The sequence below is a fragment of the Chelon labrosus genome, assembly GCF_963514085.1.
Source record: "Chelon labrosus genome assembly, chromosome: 14".
Lineage (NCBI taxonomy): Eukaryota > Metazoa > Chordata > Actinopteri > Mugiliformes > Mugilidae > Chelon > Chelon labrosus.
In genome coordinates, this window is record NC_140347.1 from 20,501,860 (window position 1) to 20,520,037 (window position 18,178).

The window sequence follows — 18,178 nt, forward strand, 5'->3', positions numbered from 1 at the left end:
TTATGAAACTTCATTGGATAAAGGAACACACGCCTTTCATCCACCTGAAAGAGCACAACAAACGGCAAGGTCAGAAATATTTCCTAAATTATATTAAAACGCGCAATGTGAAACATTCGCGGCTGCAGAAGGTAACATATAGAGAACACCGCTTTGGTTTCTTTCTCTAATGCTAACTGTTGTATGTACTTGACGCGTACGTTTAGCTAACAGGCGCTTAGCATTCCGACCAAGTACTGTAACTTAGCATGGTAGTGTTGCCATTTAGAGAAGAATTAACTGACTCACACTCGTTCGTAGTGATTTCATCACCTCTTACCCTTGTGTTTTGATGAAATGGCTGGTGTATGTATGTTAGTTTAGCTACACAAGTCGACGCGATGCTAATAACTAGCTGACATGTTCGCAGTCGAAATACAAACAAGCTAGCTTAAATGTTGTTGCATCTCACTGGGTATGTTAATACACGGTGGTCATGTAACCGTAAACATGCCTAAACACGATTTACATTACCAGTTTCCAATTAACTGAGCAGTAAGAGGGACGTTAGCTAAAGATGACTTAGCTATTGTCCCCACCGTGATTTGTTTTCATGTCTGTGCAACATTACATTGGGCGATCAACACTAAAACCTTAATTATTATTTTTTTTAAAGAAAAGCTGCTTGGAGAAACATTTTCCTGCCTGACTTCGCTATCTTCTTAATGAGATAAAAACAATAGTGTCGTTTCGTTCATCTTTTAGTAGTAAGGGAATGTTTGTACACAAGGTTCACAAGCTCCCACAAACATGAGGACACGATCAGCCCTTCTTCACTGCATCATATCTGTGCCTCCAGGTTATCCATGTGCGTCTGACTGGGACAACTGTAAGCATGCTGTCTGCACAGAGGACATGTGCTGCACTGGCTGCCCGGCGCCTGGTTAGAGCTCCCGTCTCTTCGTCATACAGACACCGCTCTCTGATCCACACTTCAGTGTCATGTCAGGACCAAGTTGAGCTGCACCCCGAATGGGCCAGCTTGGCTAAGAAACAGCTGAAGGGGAAAGACCCAGAGGATCTGATCTGGCGCACGCCCGAGGGACTCAACATCAAGCCTGTGTACACCAAAGCAGACTCTGCAGCCAGTGCTGATGAATTGCCAGGCGTTTTTCCCTACACTAGAGGGCCCTATCCCACCATGTACACTTTCAGGCCGTGGACCATCAGACAGTATGCTGGCTTTAGCACCGTGGAAGAGAGCAACAAGTTCTATAAAGACAACATTAAAGGTAGATTTACTTCACTGTTATTTAATATTTAGTATGACATGCCCATAGGGATAGTCATCACTCTTACCAACCTATGCACCACTTTATTTTCTTTTAATGACAGAACTGGTGTGTAATTTACACATTTTCAATTTTGTCCATTGCATCTTTTGCTCCCTCATTTCAGCCGGTCAGCAGGGTCTTTCTGTCGCCTTTGACCTACCAACGCACCGTGGGTATGACTCGGACAACCCCAGAGTCCACGGAGACGTGGGCATGGCTGGAGTGGCTATCGACACAGTTGAGGACATGAAGATGCTCTTTGACGGAATCCCCCTGGAGAAGATGTCTGTGTCAATGACAATGAATGGAGCAGTCATCCCTGTGTTGGCAATGTTTATTGTCACCGGAGAGGAGCAGGGTGTATCCAAAGCCAAACTGACTGGCACCATTCAAAATGATATTTTGAAGGAGTTTATGGTACGCAACACCTACATTTTCCCCCCGGAACCTTCCATGCACGCCATTGCAGACATCTTCGCGTACACCTCCAAGGTATGTATAAGAAAACAGCAGTAGGAAGCTGAAACTATGTTTTTATATTGTTAAAATATTGATATTATGTCAGTTGAATTTTAATTGATTTGCTGGCATGACCATTTTTGCAGCACATGCCTAAGTTCAACTCCATATCCATCAGTGGCTACCATCTTCAAGAGGCTGGAGCTGATGCAATCCTGGAAGTAGCCTACACCATCGCTAATGGCCTGGAGTACTGCCGCACTGGTCTGAAAGCAGGTTTAACCATCGACGAGTTTGCCCCAAGGTACAAAATATTTAATATTATTAAACCGAGAGGGGATCAGTTTTTATCTACATATTAGCGCCCAGCTATGGCATGACAGTGGAATTTTAAATATTATTTCATCTTAAATTTATTCAACAAATTCATTACAAATGGCAGCAGTATTACCGCTAATGATACACATGCTATACCGACGAATGTTAAATGTGGAAGTAGTACACATTTATACACTAAACTCATAAATAAAAAGTCCAAAAGTAGATTGAGTTGGCGAATAAACTGCTCCCAGTGAAAACAAAATATATCAAAGCACAACTCAAGAGATACGAGATGTCAACCGTGCCAGCTGAATGTGACGTGCGGCTTAGCTCTTAGCAGCATCAGTGTCATGTGGGGCCATTTGATAAATCTGACAATGACTACATTCTCTTTTTATACTTTCTGTTTTTCTGTCTTCTCCCTACATAGACAAACATTATAATAACGACATGCTGGTCTTTAATTTGACAGCAGGAACTTGTTCAGTCAGTGAGTAACTACCCTGTTCAGACTCTCCGTTGTCCTCCTGGTGATGAATCTCCTTCATGCATGTTAAATTAATGCATAATGAAAATGATGAAGACTGACAGCTACTTTAACCGGCAAACAATTATCTTCCCCTGTGTTTGTTAAACCGGCAGATAGCTAAGACCTAATCTACATAAAATTAAAAAGCAATGAAAAGTCTTGTCATATAGCCCTGCGATAGACTGGCGACCTGTCCAGGGTGTACCCCGCCTTTCGCCCGATGACAGCCCCCCTCCTCCTCCTTCACAGGACAAGTGGTTACAGAAGATGAATGATTGAATGAAGTCTTGTCATATACACTGCCTGGCCAAAAAAAATAAAAAAGTCACAAAAAAAAGGTCACCCACGCTAATATTTCGTTGGACCGCCTTTAGCTTTGATTACAGCACCCAATCCTGTGGCATTGTTTCGATAAGCTTCTGCAATGTCACCAGATTTATTTCCATCCAGTGTTGCATTCATTTTTCACCAAGATCTTGTATTGATGATGCGAGAGTCTGACCACTGCATAAAGCCTTCTCCAGCACATCCCAAAGATTTTCAATGGGGTTAAGGTCTGGACTCTGTGGTGGCCAATCCATGTGTGAAAATGATGTCTCATGCTCCCTGAACCACTCTTTCACAATTTGAGCCCCATGAATCCTGGCATTGTCATCTTGGAATATGGCCGTGCCATCAGGGAAGAAAAAATCCATTAATGGAATAACCTGGTCATTCAGTATATTCAGGTAGTCAGCTGACCTCATTCTTTGGGCACATAATGTTGCTGAACCTAGACCTGAGCAACTGCAGCAACCCCAGATCATAGCACTGCCCCCACAGGCTTGTACAGTAGACACTAGGCATGATGGGTGCATCACTTCATCTGCCTCTCTTCTTACCCTGATGCCCCCATCACTCTGGAACAGGGTAAATCTGGACTCATCAGACCACATGACCTTCTTCCATTGCTCCAGAGTCCAGTCTTTATGCTCCCTAGCATTCCTTACTTTCACTAGTAAACACATCCCTGAGTTCTACTGTTGTTTTTCTTCGATTTGATTTCACCAAACGTTAAAGTGATCGCCGATCACGATCAATCAGGATTTGATTTGAAGTTGCGGTTTATATCCTTAGAATTACCCATAATGCGTCCTTTATATATCTCCATTCTCTTAATTTCATTGTTTGTTTTTTTATGGTTTGATCCAAAAAGTATACATTCTCCTTTCTAAGTAAAGCATGTACACTGCTACATGTATCACACCTTCAAATCCATAAATGCAGAATCAATTGTTCCAGGTTAGGTGCCAAGTATTATAACCTCCTTGTGAATGACGGGTGCAGCCTGCCGCATGCAGTCCTCCATCATCAGCGGTCTGCTGTCTATGTGTAGTGTATCCCACCGAAAGATGGTCAAACACTTCAACTGATGATTTCAGATTTAATCAAAGTACAAAACCAACGTAAGAGCTGGTCAAAAAATCAAAACAGCGCCAGCCAATCTGTCTGCTTTCACAAATTCATCATGTCACTGTATCTTAAAACTTATTGTCATTAAGCTAATTCTAAGTCAATTAAAGAATAAGCTAGAAAAAAAAAAAGGCTTACTCTTGAAAAACTACAGTTTCAATAAAATCAAGCCTTTTGGAATAATGTGTTGTGGAAAGATGAATTTTTGAATTGTTTGGCCATAATAGTGGTAAATATGTTCGATGCAGGTCATAGACGGCTTTCCAGAAGAAAACCTCTAACCGATATGAAGCATAATGGCCTTGGCCTTGTTTTTTTGTTTTTTTTTAATATATAGACCTTTTCTACCTATTGGTACTCAAAGCACTTTACAATCACAGACCCATCTACCCATTCGCTCACACAAGCACACACACATTCACACACCAATGCCACGCACTGGGAGCAACTGGGGGTTCAGTGTCTTGGTCAAGGACACTTCTGGTTCGTGGACAACCCGCTCTACCTTTGCAGCCTCAGGGGCTTGACACCTTGCACTCGTAGATTCAACTATAAATTCTGCATCATGTCAAGAGTCCTTGAAGAAGATATGAAGCGATCTGTCTGAAAACAAAAGTCAGGTAATGATCCTTAACACAACCGCAAATCAAGGAAAGGCTCTAAAGTGTGAAATGGGTTAAGGAATTGACTAGTCAAAACCCAGATGATTCCAGTTTGGGGGAATTTGAAACAGACAGGGCATGAATGGAAAAAATACCTTGCAGCTTCAGTAATCTGCCATAGAAGAGTGGTCAAATATCTCAGAAAGCTGATGTGCAAGACTTGTGGGTAGTTATGTAAAATGACTAGAAACCATTTCTGCGAAACCTTGGCAATGCTATACTAATGCATATGTAGATATTCTTTCTCATCAAATGACTAAAAAAGCAAATTTTCCTTGTGCAGTTCAAGTATTCCACGAAGGCACCCCAATGTTTGTCTTTAAAATCATCTATTTATATAGGTTGTGCTTTTATTGTAGGATACTTTGGTGTTAGGCTCTAAATGTGAGTTTTAGCCTGGACAAACTGTGTCCATTGTTAATAAAAGCAGGCGTCGTTCTCACAATAGCAACATCCGAATGGCTTTTTAAGGAAAGAAAATGGTCACTGTAGCTGCTGTAGGGACATAGTCTCTCGATCAATAAATCAACAGCAGCACAACACACAGCCCATTGCTTGACCCTTTTCTATGTAATGACTTCAGAGACACATTCTCTCTGAATTACCATAGAAATGTTGCGTGCAATGGAAAGCTTTTCGCTCCAACCTGTCGCACCTTTTGACAGCCGATTGCTCCGATGTTTTTCTTTGCTCATAACCACCACTTACCTTTGGGTACTTAATGTTGACATTCTTCATCCTTACGATTTTAAATGCCACGGTATGCTCTCAGCAGACTCATGTATTTCGAGCTAGAGCGAAAGTTTCTTCAGTAGATGAAATGGGTTTGTATCATTTCTTGACAAAAGGAATGTACAAACTATGGCATTCGTCATTGCCGTAAGTAGTGTTTTATTTCCATGTTCCTGGAAATTTATCATGATTTGTTCCTTGTGCAACAGCACTATAATTGCGGCATTGTCTGTTGACCATTTTCCTCAATAGCTGGAGGGGAGGAGGGTGGTAAGCAGCTGAAGAATAAGTAAATGCTTTTTGTTTTGGTGAACAAACGCAAACAATCCATTTCCCAATCACCTCAAATATAATGTTATTTTTTTGTTACTAAGCGGTGTTGCTAGTACATGTGCAATGCGAATACCTGCTGAGATATTGGACCATCCCATTTATTGCAGTAGATGTAGTACCTGTTCTTAAATGTCACACTGAGGCAGTGAAACAAGATTGGACATCGATTCCTATCTGCACAGCACTTCGCCATTAGCTAAAATGGTCTTCAATTGACTATGGACCATGTACACTACATAATTTGAGGTCATGTCATTTAAAATGGCCCTGTTGTGTTGCCTGTTGAAAGAAAACGCTGCCTGAATAGCCTCTTTGTTACCACGTACTTTACCAAATACTTTAAGACATTATAAAGTGGCAGTGGTTGCAGGGAGAGAAGGAAGATATCTGGAGGACTTGGAGGCGTAGGATTAGAAATGTCACAGTTATGGTTAAGGCGTCCTGCAACAGAGGTCGCAAGTCAGGTTTCCGGTGGTTGATTAATGCATATTTGTGTAGGCCGGCCAGAAGTGGGTATTAAATCAAATCATCTGTGCATCACTAGTAAATTGTGCCGTGCCCGTACAAATATCTCAGCTGTCACTTTCAGTTTTTCCAATTTCGTTTTAACACTTTTTGTGTGTTTCTGTCAGGTTGTCATTCTTCTGGGGTATTGGCATGAATTTCTACATGGAAATCGCCAAGTTGAGGGCAGCCAGAAAATTATGGGCAACACTCATTAAAGAGAACTTCCAGCCCAAGAATGCCAAGTCCCTCCTCCTCCGCACACACTGCCAAACGTCAGGCTGGTCTCTCACTGAACAGGTAAATATAAATTATTACATTGGAATATGTCTGTGAAGGTTCTCAGTCATCCAGGTCATGGTAATCCAAAAAAGGTTCAAAAAAGGCAACTGGAGTCTACAGGTCCAGTTGCCTTTTTTGAACCTTTTTTTGGATTATTACATTGGAATTAACGTATTCCTTAATGTGTAAAGAATTGTTTAATTCAGAAACCTGAGGTCAAAGTTCGAATTGTCAGAGTTTGAATGATTTTAATAACAACGCTGTGCTACGTGACCCCTCTTAGGACCCATACAACAACGTGATCCGCACAGTGATTGAGGCCATGGCAGCTGTGTTCGGCGGCACCCAGTCGCTGCACACCAACTCTTTTGACGAAGCTCTGGGTTTGCCCACTGTGAAGAGCGCTCGCATCGCCAGGAACACCCAGATCATCATCCAGGAAGAGTCCGGCATTCCAAAAGTCGCCGACCCCTGGGGGGGCTCGCACATGATGGAGTCTCTCACAGATGACGTCTACAACACAGCTTTGAAGGTCTGTCTTGGGGACTAATGAGACATAGCCTGGGCTTCCGTCCTAAGAAATGCATTAACTAAATCTTACATGAACGCTAGCTGTTACAATTTATTTGTACGACTTTACTTGTTATTATTTTTGGAAACATGCTGCTTGGACCTGTTTTAGTAAATTCCTCTGAAGTGTAATTGCTACTGATTAATCATAAGCACTCTTTCACAGCCTTTGTTATCTTTTTTTTACAGTTCATTATGGAGATTGAAGAGATGGGAGGCATGGCCAGGGCTGTGGCAGAGGGCATCCCAAAACTTCGCATTGAGGAATGTGCCGCACGTAGACAGGCCCGCATTGATTCCGGTACGGTATAAGTGTGTCACCCTCTTTAATCTTTCCACCATCGTCCCCTTCCATAAGTACCAAACGCTCTCTACCACTTACCTTACGACTATGGCTTATGCTGCTATGAAATGCATAGGTCTAAGGGAAGTTCCTATCTGAAAGGGCCACATTTCTTATGTGGCATAATCCTTTTCCTTTTTCTACCCAAAAGTAGGGCAACATGTAAACACTTTCTCTTCAGTGCAGTGCCTATTTCCTGCTGTTTAAAACTCTTTGGTACGTCCTTATAATTTGAATTTAAGCGTTCAGGTGCTGATCTTAATGGTGTTTGAAATTTACACCAATCAGGCATTGTGACCACTGACAGATTAAGTAAATAGCATTGACCATCTTGTAATAATACAATGTTCTGCTGGGTAACTTGGCCTCCAAATTCACTCGATCCCAGACTGATCAAGTATCTGTGGGATGATCCGAGGAGACCCCTCCCCTCAACCCACAGGACCCAAAGGCCCCCACTAACAACATCCTGTTACCAGACACCACAGGACACCCTCAGAAGGCCCATGTCCATTCTCTGATGAGTCGCTGTTTTGGAGGCGCAAGGGAGACCTACACAGTCTTAGGAAGGTGGTCATAATGTTATGCCTGATCAGTGTATGTTCCCCTGGCCAAGAACAACACAGACACAAAAATTCCAGTTTCGACAGCAATACTTAGCCTTAACATTGAAGTGCACAAAACAATAAACACTTCTTCTGCATGCCAACTCAATTTCATTGAGAGCAGCTTAGAATTGGCAGAAAAGTCATTTTTATTTGTACCTGCTGCTTGTTGAACTTTAGACCTCAATGACAAGAGCAAATGTTGTGCGCTGACATGCCACAGCTACTAAAAATGAATAGGACAACAGTTCGCACTCGGTGTTAATCCTGCATTGCGTGTATGTTGTTGTGTTGTTAAAGGGGACATGTGAACTCTTGGGAGAGGCGTGTTATCAGTCACAATGAGGCTTTTTTGTTTCTCTATGTAATTTAGCTTTACTAACACCCCTTGAAGCCAGAAAGGACCGCGCTGGAGCAGAGCAGAACCTTCACAGGCTGTAGCTTTTCTCCATAATCCCCCCGATGCCTGCTCTCATTGATATTCATTGGCTTTCCGTATCACCCCGGTATCACATCCCCGCTGACAGTTTTGTTGTTTCGTTTGAAGGACCTTGAATTCTGATGGACCACATTAGGCTCAGAGTTAATGTTTGGTTTGGCCTGCATTGCTGTCAGATTGTGAGAATTATAAGCTTCTGTCTTCTTGCTGAGTATTTGTGTGCGCTGAATGTCATAGACTGTTTATGAAATACCAAAAATACAGTTAGACCCATTTATTTCACTGATGGTGTGTCAGTGTACATTCATCATCCGAGTCTGCTATGAAAAGGAAAAAAAATACAGAGGGTTCACCACAAGGTGGAAATCATTTATCAGCCTCAAAAATAGAAGGACCATGGTATAGTACATAACAGTTCTAGACAGCATCACTGAGACAGATAAAAACAGAAAAAGGTACGGAACATTTAGGGCTCATGGTCTGAAACATACAACATGTACAAGATGGTGGAGGCAGGGTGATTGCATGGACGTGTATACTTCCAGTGGTAGCTGGTCACTAGTTTTTTCTTCATGATTTGACAAAAAACAAACAGCTTCATAATTTCTGAAATTTAATGTTGTGGAGCGACTGAGTTAGTCACCTGATCCCAACCCACTCATGCTGCATTCCAAGTTAAGACAAAACAGACGCCAGAGAGACCCCCGTACAGACCAGGCAAAGTGTCACAAAGAAAGAAACCCATTCTTTGGTGATGCCCATGTGTTCCAGACTTCAGGCGTTCGTTGTCTTCAGTATCCTGAATAATGTATTACAATTTTTATTTTTGATTAGGTTAAATTGTGCCGTCGCATGTGAGACCCCAAGAATAGGTTGCAGTTCCTAAATGTTTCATAAAATATTTTTGCTCAGCCTCTTGAATTAAAGCTGAGAGTCTACCCTCCAAGGCTTTTATGTACTTAAGTATTTTCTTGTGAACACTGTCCAAAAATACATGGACCTAACTGAACTCTTAAGTTGAAGCTGTGGTGTTTTATGAAGTTTCTGAACTTTATAAAGCAAGATCCAGCTTTAGCCTATGCTTTCAGGTTTCCTTGTATGACTGTTCACTTAACGTTAAAGGTATAGTGTTCACAAGAACATCGGGAGACAAAAGCTCAATATTCTGAGAGAATCCTTTCAAATTTGGGTTGCGTTTGTAAAAATTATATATGTAGTAAAATGGTTAAAACAAAAGATTACTGTTAGTGTTACTGATTTTAACTCAATTGAATTCAATTCAATTTTATTTATATAGCTTCAATAATAATACAAATCGTCTCAAGACGCTTTACAAAAACCCGGCCTGAAACCCCCAGAGCAAGCCTCACACAGCAGTAAACATTCTACATAGTAATAGCACAGAATTGCATGACTAGTAGTAGATAGGAAATTAGAGGGCAAGAGCTCTGTGCCAGAGAAAAGAAAGTGGAGGATGCGAGAGAGGAGAGAGAAGAAAGAAGGAGGACATGTACAAAATACATTTTCCTTATTGTACCGAGTCGTACTTGCCCTTCTCTCTGTCTAGACGTTCCTTGTTCTGCTCCCTGGATACATCCATGTAAATAGCGTGTTATTGTTGCCTTCGGGTTAAGACGTGCACCACATTATGTATTTTTCTTGTTGGTTCATGTGCCTGAATGCCTTTTCTCCTTCACGTTTTCAGGATCAGAAGTCATTGTTGGGGTGAACAAGTACCGACTGGAAAAAGAGGAGACCGTGGAGGTGTTGGCCATAGATAACACCATTGTCCGGCAGAAACAGATTGAAAAACTGAAAAAGGTCAGTGTTGTAATTCGTTTCCATAGATACCATAGCAGAACTAGGTATATTTAAGCTTTGTTCTAGTAGATATAAAAAAACTGTTTTACTAAATGTGTACATTTTATGTTTTACACATTTAATATTTACGTGTGTCTCCTTACTGTGATTGAGGCTTAAACACTTTTTTCACAGTATGTTCCTAATTAAACAGTACTTTATTAAATACTTTTGAGGACACAAGATATAGAGTTTTCACATTCAAACCCTCTGATAGCTGTGCATTGGACAAACAGCTGGTTACTTTGGTCAATCATCAGAACCTTTAGCGCTGCAGACATGTTACATAAGTTTCACAGACACCTTTTGAATGAATATTTAACACAACCTGACATTAAAAAAAGAACACCTTCCCAATATATTTTATGCAGTTACTGAAAATGTGAACTGACCCTGCAGCCGGCTCTCATTCATAATGCATGTGAACCCGAGAGGAAAATATCCCTCTGCTTTCTGTCATCGGCCAGTTGAGTATCTCACGCCCACTGCCTTCATTGGAAGATCAGTGGGCAATAAAATGTCATCACATTTGGATAGCTAGAGATCTCAGAATTGTACTCTGTACAAATGCACATCAGTTTGTGCTGCAGATAAAGTTTTATCTGTCAGAATTGATACTCAGTGACATTCATGAGCAGGGTCACAGTAGGTGATGTTCACAATTTTTATGACTGCAGCCAAAATTGAACTTCAGCTATACCTCATTATATTTTATAGTTTTAAGCATTTTAACCACGTATTGCAGGCAAGGCACCTTCTCTTGCTTGCTGAAACAGTTGATGACATTGTAAACTAATTATATCTTTGAGTTTTGGGCTGTTGTTGTCTGGACTAAACAAGACATTTGAAGACTGCGTCTTTGACTCTGGAATATTAGGATGGACATTTTTTTTCTGACAGATACTAAGCAATTACTCTTTTTTTATTTAAAAAATAACTTGCATATTAAGAATTGTATTAGCTTTACAGTTTCTTCATTTTTTTTTGACTGGGCAAAAACAGTTTTTTTGACCCAGAGGTTGAGTCTTTGCGTTGCGTCATTTGGAACTTGCGATTACGACATAGGACGTCGTGCACACAATATGGTTGGTGTCCAATGGTAACACCAACCACCTAGGGAACTGTGACCCCTTAGAAGCCACCGAGGCTAACCGCTTATGATGAACAGATGACGCTGTTGTTAATATCAACATTTTCCACTGCCTTCCAGTAGTGTGCTGTTTACTTTGTTCATGTGTAAACATCATATGCACAACCCCACTCCTAAGGACACAGTTCACAAGTCAGATGCTTCCCACAACGTATGTAACTAGGAACTCATGAGTCCCATTTGAGGCCAGCATAACTAAGGAATTGTTACATCTAGGGGCATTTTATAACCTTAATTAATAATGGCTGCATTCAATTAAGCTGGGTCTCTTCAAGGGTCCTGTTACTGTGCTGCTATCTGGCTTACTAAAATGAAACAGAAATAACATTACAATTACTTTCTTCTCCTACAATGATATGTCAGAGAGTCTTTTGGAAGGTAGCTATGTAATCAGATTTGTCGTTGATATGATTAAGTTTAGCAGTAGATGTATACACTGCCATAAAGAATCCCATCAATAGTATGAACCACGTCAGGGCTCATAAATGTTTCCTTCTGTCTTTTAGGTGAGAGAGACTCGTGACCCTGAGGCAGCGAAGAAATGCCTGGCAGCCATCGAGGAGTGTTCCCAAACCAGGGAGGGCAACCTTTTAGCCCTGGCTGTGGAGGCAGCACGAGCCAGGTCAAAACCACCCGCTAGAAGCTAAAACTCTAATGACCACTCTAAAGCTGGGCTCAGAATATATGAGGTTTAAAATCTAACTAGATTTTGAAGTCAGATTGCATCGCTCACTTAAGGAGAAACTTCACAGATATTCTAATCTCGTAATTGCACGCACTACATGACTTGTAAATAATAGTGCAACACACACTACAGGATATCATTTAGTTTATTCACTTCAGTGAGCATTGGATGCACCAGCTTATGTGATCTAATGGGAGAACAAATGTAAACAACACGGAGGCTAGAGTGCAGCAATTAGCTGCATCTTGGTAATACTTTGTAGCGGAAAGAGACAAAGCAGAAAGCTAAATGGTGGCGAATGAGAAACTAGAGGAACGAGGTCAACACAGGGTGCCTGTTTTTCAGCAAGAACTGAAGATGAGATATGAGTGTGTTTGGTAATGTTAGCCTCAAGGGCTGGAAGAATGTTAACCGCTGCCTGACAACCCCCTGGAGCTGCTCATTTTCCTTTTAGACAAGTTTCTTTCATGGGTTATTGTGAAAGTATTGATGCTAATGTGGTCGTCCACATTTTAAATCCAAATTAATATCAAACATGTGATATTAATGAGGGTTCTCCTGAGTCTACAAGCAGTTTGGGAGTTTAATTGGAGATTTGTAAACTCCTCACGTTAAAAGATCATTTGGTACCGAACGAGGTCTGGATCTGATTTCTCCTCTACGCCTGTAATCTGTGCCTAGCCGGCCTTCACAACTGTAGAGTTGTATGTTTAGAATACAGAACTGCTTTGTATTTTATACGCACAAACACATGCTCTTAGAAACACAAATGACTCGGTAATATACATTTTAGTTAATATAAAATTGCCATTGAGATTACTCATCTCTTGCTTCTGTATTACACACTCTGTGGGTAAACTATCTACAGTAAATCTTGCTGCCATTTTGCCTACAAATAATCAAACACACTGCCATAAAATGGGTAATGCAATAAAATGGCCCTATAATGAAAAATAAATTGGCATTAAGTTAACTGAATGTGGGCTTTGTAAAACGAGTGGCAACAAAATGAATAATTGCCCTGCCGTACATTATTTACCGGTAGAGCAGGAAGACAGTGAAGAATGTGTAGGCTGCTTCTTTCTTTAGATGCTCTGTGGGTGAAATAACTGATGCCATGAAGAAAGTGTTTGGTGAACACAAGGCCAGCACCAGGATGGTGAGCGGTGCTTACCGCAGCGAGTATGGAGAGCATGAAGAGATCGCCCTCACCCTCAATAGGTAGAGATAACCGTAGACGGCACAACCATTATCTTCATTAAGTACAGATTGATTCCTTGACATCTTCAGTTTCATCTTTTACCTCCAAAATCAGAGTCACAGAGTTTAAGAAGCATGAAGGCAGGAACCCTCGACTGTTAGTGGCGAAGATGGGGCAGGATGGCCACGACAGAGGTGCCAAAGTCATCGCCACCGGCTTTGCCGACCTGGGCTTTGATGTGGACATTGGACCACTGTTTCAGGTCAGTGTCATACAAAGGAATGAAACTACTAGCTATACTTGCACTGCCTTTACCAGATGAGTAAATTTGAAGATAACATCGAAGGCACAGGTCCCGCTCAGACCTTGCATTAACATCCAATCTGGGCAATCTGAACGACAGTGAATGACAGTATATTTAAAAAAGCTTTCATTACTAATGAACAGTTCACTTAGGGTGCATCTTCCTTTTGTGGGGATCACTTATAGTAGAAGTTGTGTATTTTTTTTTCCTGAATGAATAAAGGGTTACGCTGCTTATGTAAGATCACCCCTGTTGAGTAGGCGGTCTCAAATGTGATCCAGGACACACTGTGTGTTCACACTACCAAAGAAATACGGACAAATGTGCTTACTGACAGTAATCATCTGATCTTCCTGGTTGTGTTCACGTCTGAACTTTTAGCTGGCCACTCGTGATCTGACTACCAGGGACTGACGTTAATGCAAGGTCTGAACAGGGCAACAGGGTTCATGTGAGAAGAAGGAGTTATTCATCTAAACTATTGAAAAAAACCTTACGTTTAAGAAATTTAGGTCAGCTATTGCAGAGAATTGTAAGTGTTGAAGAACAATGAAGTTAATGTAAAAAGGTCCAGTCAGTATTTCCAGTCGGTATAAGTGACCGGAAATGTCATTATTCGTTTGAGACAGCCCAACAGTAGGTGTAGACGTTTGAGGGTGAAGACCACATTGTTTAAAGATACAGAGATAGATCAGGGATATGGTCTTCTTGCTTTCCTTAGAGTGTTCTAACAACCACCTCTTTGTATTGAATATGGTCCAAATCGGCAAACTCCTAGATTCAGAAAGACTTCTTAGTTGGTGCTTTATTGAAAACAGATGAACTAGAAAGTAGTTCAAGTTGGTTATAAAACAGGTTATGAAAATTAGGGCCCTTTTCTTTTATTCTCAGATTTCATTGTAAGTATTGTCCTATTCATTCTTACATTCAAAGGCATAATGAAAAGAAGAGGCTGTAGGGAATGTCAACTATTGATTTAACTTCCATGGCCAAACACGTTAAACTCGTGAACTTACCACAAGAGAGAGGCCTTTATCTAAAGTGATGTTTAATTGCGTAAAGGAGGTGGGGACACTATACGGGGCAGGACTTCCTTACCTTAAAATGCAAGAACATCCAGTATCACAACTACGTATAAACACCCTCTAGGTGTCATCTTAAACATCAGCAGATTAGCTCCTATTCCATGTGCTTATTGTAAGGGGGGAGCCCCACAGTACCAGCTGCCATACTTTGTTGACATCATTTCCCAACCACTGAGCACATGGTCTGGCATTCACAGCCTCTGGGGCTGAGTAAATGCATGATAACATTGCAAATGTTAGTTTTGTATTTATTTATTTATTTTTAACAGCAAACAAGGGCCTGTGAAGATCCACTAAACACAGGGTCAATGGAAAATGGTCTTTGTGGGTACTAGCAGCTTATTATATTCTGCTCAAAGAAATTAAAGAAACACTTTGAAAGCACATCAGATCTCAATGGTGAAAACAAATCATGCTGGATATCTATACTGATATGGACTGGGTAATATGTTAGGAACGAATAATGCCACGTCGTTTGATGGAAGTGAAAATGATCAACTTACAGAGAGCTGAGTTGAAAGAAACCTCAAAAATCACATGGACCCCAAATCTAGTCCTTTTTGCTGAAACTTTCATGCAGCAACTCAAAATGGTACTCAGTAGTTTGTGTGGCCCCCACATGCTTGTATGCGTGCCTGACAACATGCCTGCATTCCTGTCCCCACTCGAGGACGTCGGGCCCTTAGGCCACCCTCATGAAGCCTGTTTCTGCATACAGTGGCCTTTTGATGCTTTGGCTACATTTGTAAAGTTATTGCGTTGCATTTAGTTTTATTTCTGCTCATTTTCCTGCCTCCCTTTGTGTTGTGTTTTTCCCTCCTTTGTCTGGTGTTCGGACAAACAGACTCCCCTCGAGGTTGCCCAGCAGGCCGTCGATGCAGACGTCCACTGTGTCGGGGTCAGCACGCTTGCTGCAGGACACAAGACCCTGGTCCCGGAGCTCATCAAGGAACTCCGGAAGCTGAACAGGCCGGATATCCTCGTCATCTGTGGAGGCGTCATCCCACCACAGGTAACCTCTGAAAGTCCACACACGGCCAGTGTGCTGTTTGCAGGGACGCTGGCTCTGATCCAGCAGCATTTTATTTCTATAAATGAACTAGAGGATTTGATTAATGAGCCTTGGATGCATGTTTGACATGATCGGCATTCCGTAGCCTGAGCTGGTAGTCTTAATAGAGCCACCCGCCACAAACGCTGAGCTTGATGTGTGTTCCTAATATTAAGCAGTTCATGAATTAATTCACAGTCATCCCTGCATTGATATTCTCTTGGAGAGACGGTAGATACTGCAGCTGACTCAAATCAGTTCCCTTACAGCGTATGCAGGAATAAGTCTACATAGCCTGTTTCATGACCGTTAGCATTCTTGAAAGCATGTGTGGAATTGTTAACTTCTTCTAATCACTGATTGGTATAATTATAATTATTACGCTATGGGATTTAATTGATTGCAGGCAGTGCAGTCCAATTTCCTGCCTTCCTGTTCCTGTCGCTCTTAACAACTTAATGGCAGAGGGATTGTGTATAACCTTCTTTCAAGGATAGCAATGATAGTTGCTTATCATTCATCCAAACCAGAGGTTGCTGGTTGTTAGGATTGTAAACCGACGGCTGGGCGTTGGCCAGGGTCAGTGGCCCTAGCTTTCCAGTGTGTCCCACACCATTGCCACAAGTCAAGCCCCTTTCTGTTTCTTTCAGTTGGAAAGATCACAATCGCTGGCATTTAGCAAACTAGTGCAAGAGAAGAGAAAAAGAAGTGAGGAACGTAATACACAAATATTTTTAGGACCTCATGATCAAATAGAATTAGTAAACCGTAGAGGAAGTGATCAACATTTAAGAGAAGCCAGCTCTGTACGATGTTTTTTTTTTTTTAGCTCTTCCTAGACTCCCAGTTAATAGTAGCTCTTCTAGTTTCCCCTTCTGAATGACAAATGAGACTACTGCCTCTGGCTGGTATGAAGAGTTATTTCCTTCCGCACAGGCTCACAGTGTTTGTGCCAGCCGGCCGTTCGCTGCAGTCTTTGCAGTGTGTTCAAGTGTAACTGTTAAGACACAGGCTGCTGCGTCAAAGGCGGCATTCATTGCCGACAGTTCTTTGATGTTTGTTTTGGCGTGTCTGGGCTTTAAGAACCACAGATCTAAACTGCGCTCCACCTCTTTGTGTATGCAGGACTACGAGTTCCTGTACCAGAGCGGTGTCTGCGCCATCTTCGGCCCAGGAACCAGGATCCCACAAGCTGCAGTGGAGGTTATTGACAGCATAGAGAAAAGCCTGGAAAACATACGGCAGGCCATGTAAAAACTAACAATACAAACTGTCACAAGAGAGAGCCCATATTTCTGTATAGAATGTAAAAAAAAAAAAAAAAAAAAAGTGGTGTAAGGGATGCATTCTCAGTCCTTTATCGGACTTTATTAATAGTTACTTTGAGTTTGTTTTGTTTTTCATTAACAGTATCATTCAAAATCTAAAGACTGAAGACCCATTGCAGCATGCGTTAAGTGCATTAATTCCATAGGTTTCTATGTTTTGCATTATCCTCTAAATATCCTAGAAATTCCAGAAGATGTGATTAATAGGAAATATTTCAATACACCATATTTATTGTCTGAAATATGTCCGATATAAGCAGAGCATTTTTTGCCATCTGAGCTAACACAATCAACAACACTATAAACATACTGTAAATGGAATACTTTGATTTTGAAGTGTCTGCATGTAATTTGTCTATCAGGTTTCAGGTTTGATTAGTGTCAGTGAAGTGGACAAGTATCAATGTAAATTGGCATCAAAACAAACCTCTTATGAATCATTATCTCTGCCTTTTATCTTGATAGATAATGTCATGCCAAACGTGGCCTTCTCATGTTCTGATCTCCCTGCAGTCCTTGCATCACCTTCCTGTGATCACAATTAGTGAAACAGTTGGAAATAGTATTTTTCTACGCGTGATTCAGAATAAGATTTTGCGCTCTAAATAAAGCCTGGGAGCTTTTGAAATGTGTGTCATGACTACAGATCGTGTGAACTGCTACATTTTTTTCATATATATATATATATATATTTATTTATTTTATTTATTTTTTTGAATAAAACTGGATTAAGATTTTGTTTCTTTACAAGTCAGGAAAGCTGATGACAAAGATTTTAAGTTAATGATAAGATTAACTACAGAATGATGAGATGTTACGTTAGGATGTTGACCCTTCACAGTAATTCTGTGGAGATACTGTATCAGCATATTAATGTATAGGTCTACCGGGTTATTGCTAGAACCAAACACAGCCCGTACTTTCTGGCAGAATCTGCCTTGGGCTCATTTTCATGCAGCAACTCCACATG

The 18,178-nt window shown here is 41.2% G+C and overlaps 1 protein-coding gene across 1 annotated transcript; it reads left to right on the top strand.

Moving 5' to 3' along the window:
• Positions 1-22: 22 nt before the first annotated feature.
• On the top strand, positions 23-17,855 carry mmut (methylmalonyl CoA mutase). The gene is made up of 13 exons (XM_084560977.1): positions 23-69; positions 839-1,271; positions 1,438-1,805; positions 1,919-2,076; positions 6,434-6,605; positions 6,871-7,119; positions 7,347-7,458; positions 10,250-10,365; positions 12,061-12,176; positions 13,329-13,460; positions 13,555-13,702; positions 15,674-15,841; positions 17,006-17,855. Exons 2-13 carry the CDS (start codon positions 875-877, stop codon positions 17,132-17,134), a joined length of 2,265 nt encoding a protein of 754 aa, XP_084417103.1. The 5' UTR covers positions 23-69; positions 839-874; the 3' UTR covers positions 17,135-17,855.
• Positions 17,856-18,178: the final 323 nt, after the last annotated feature.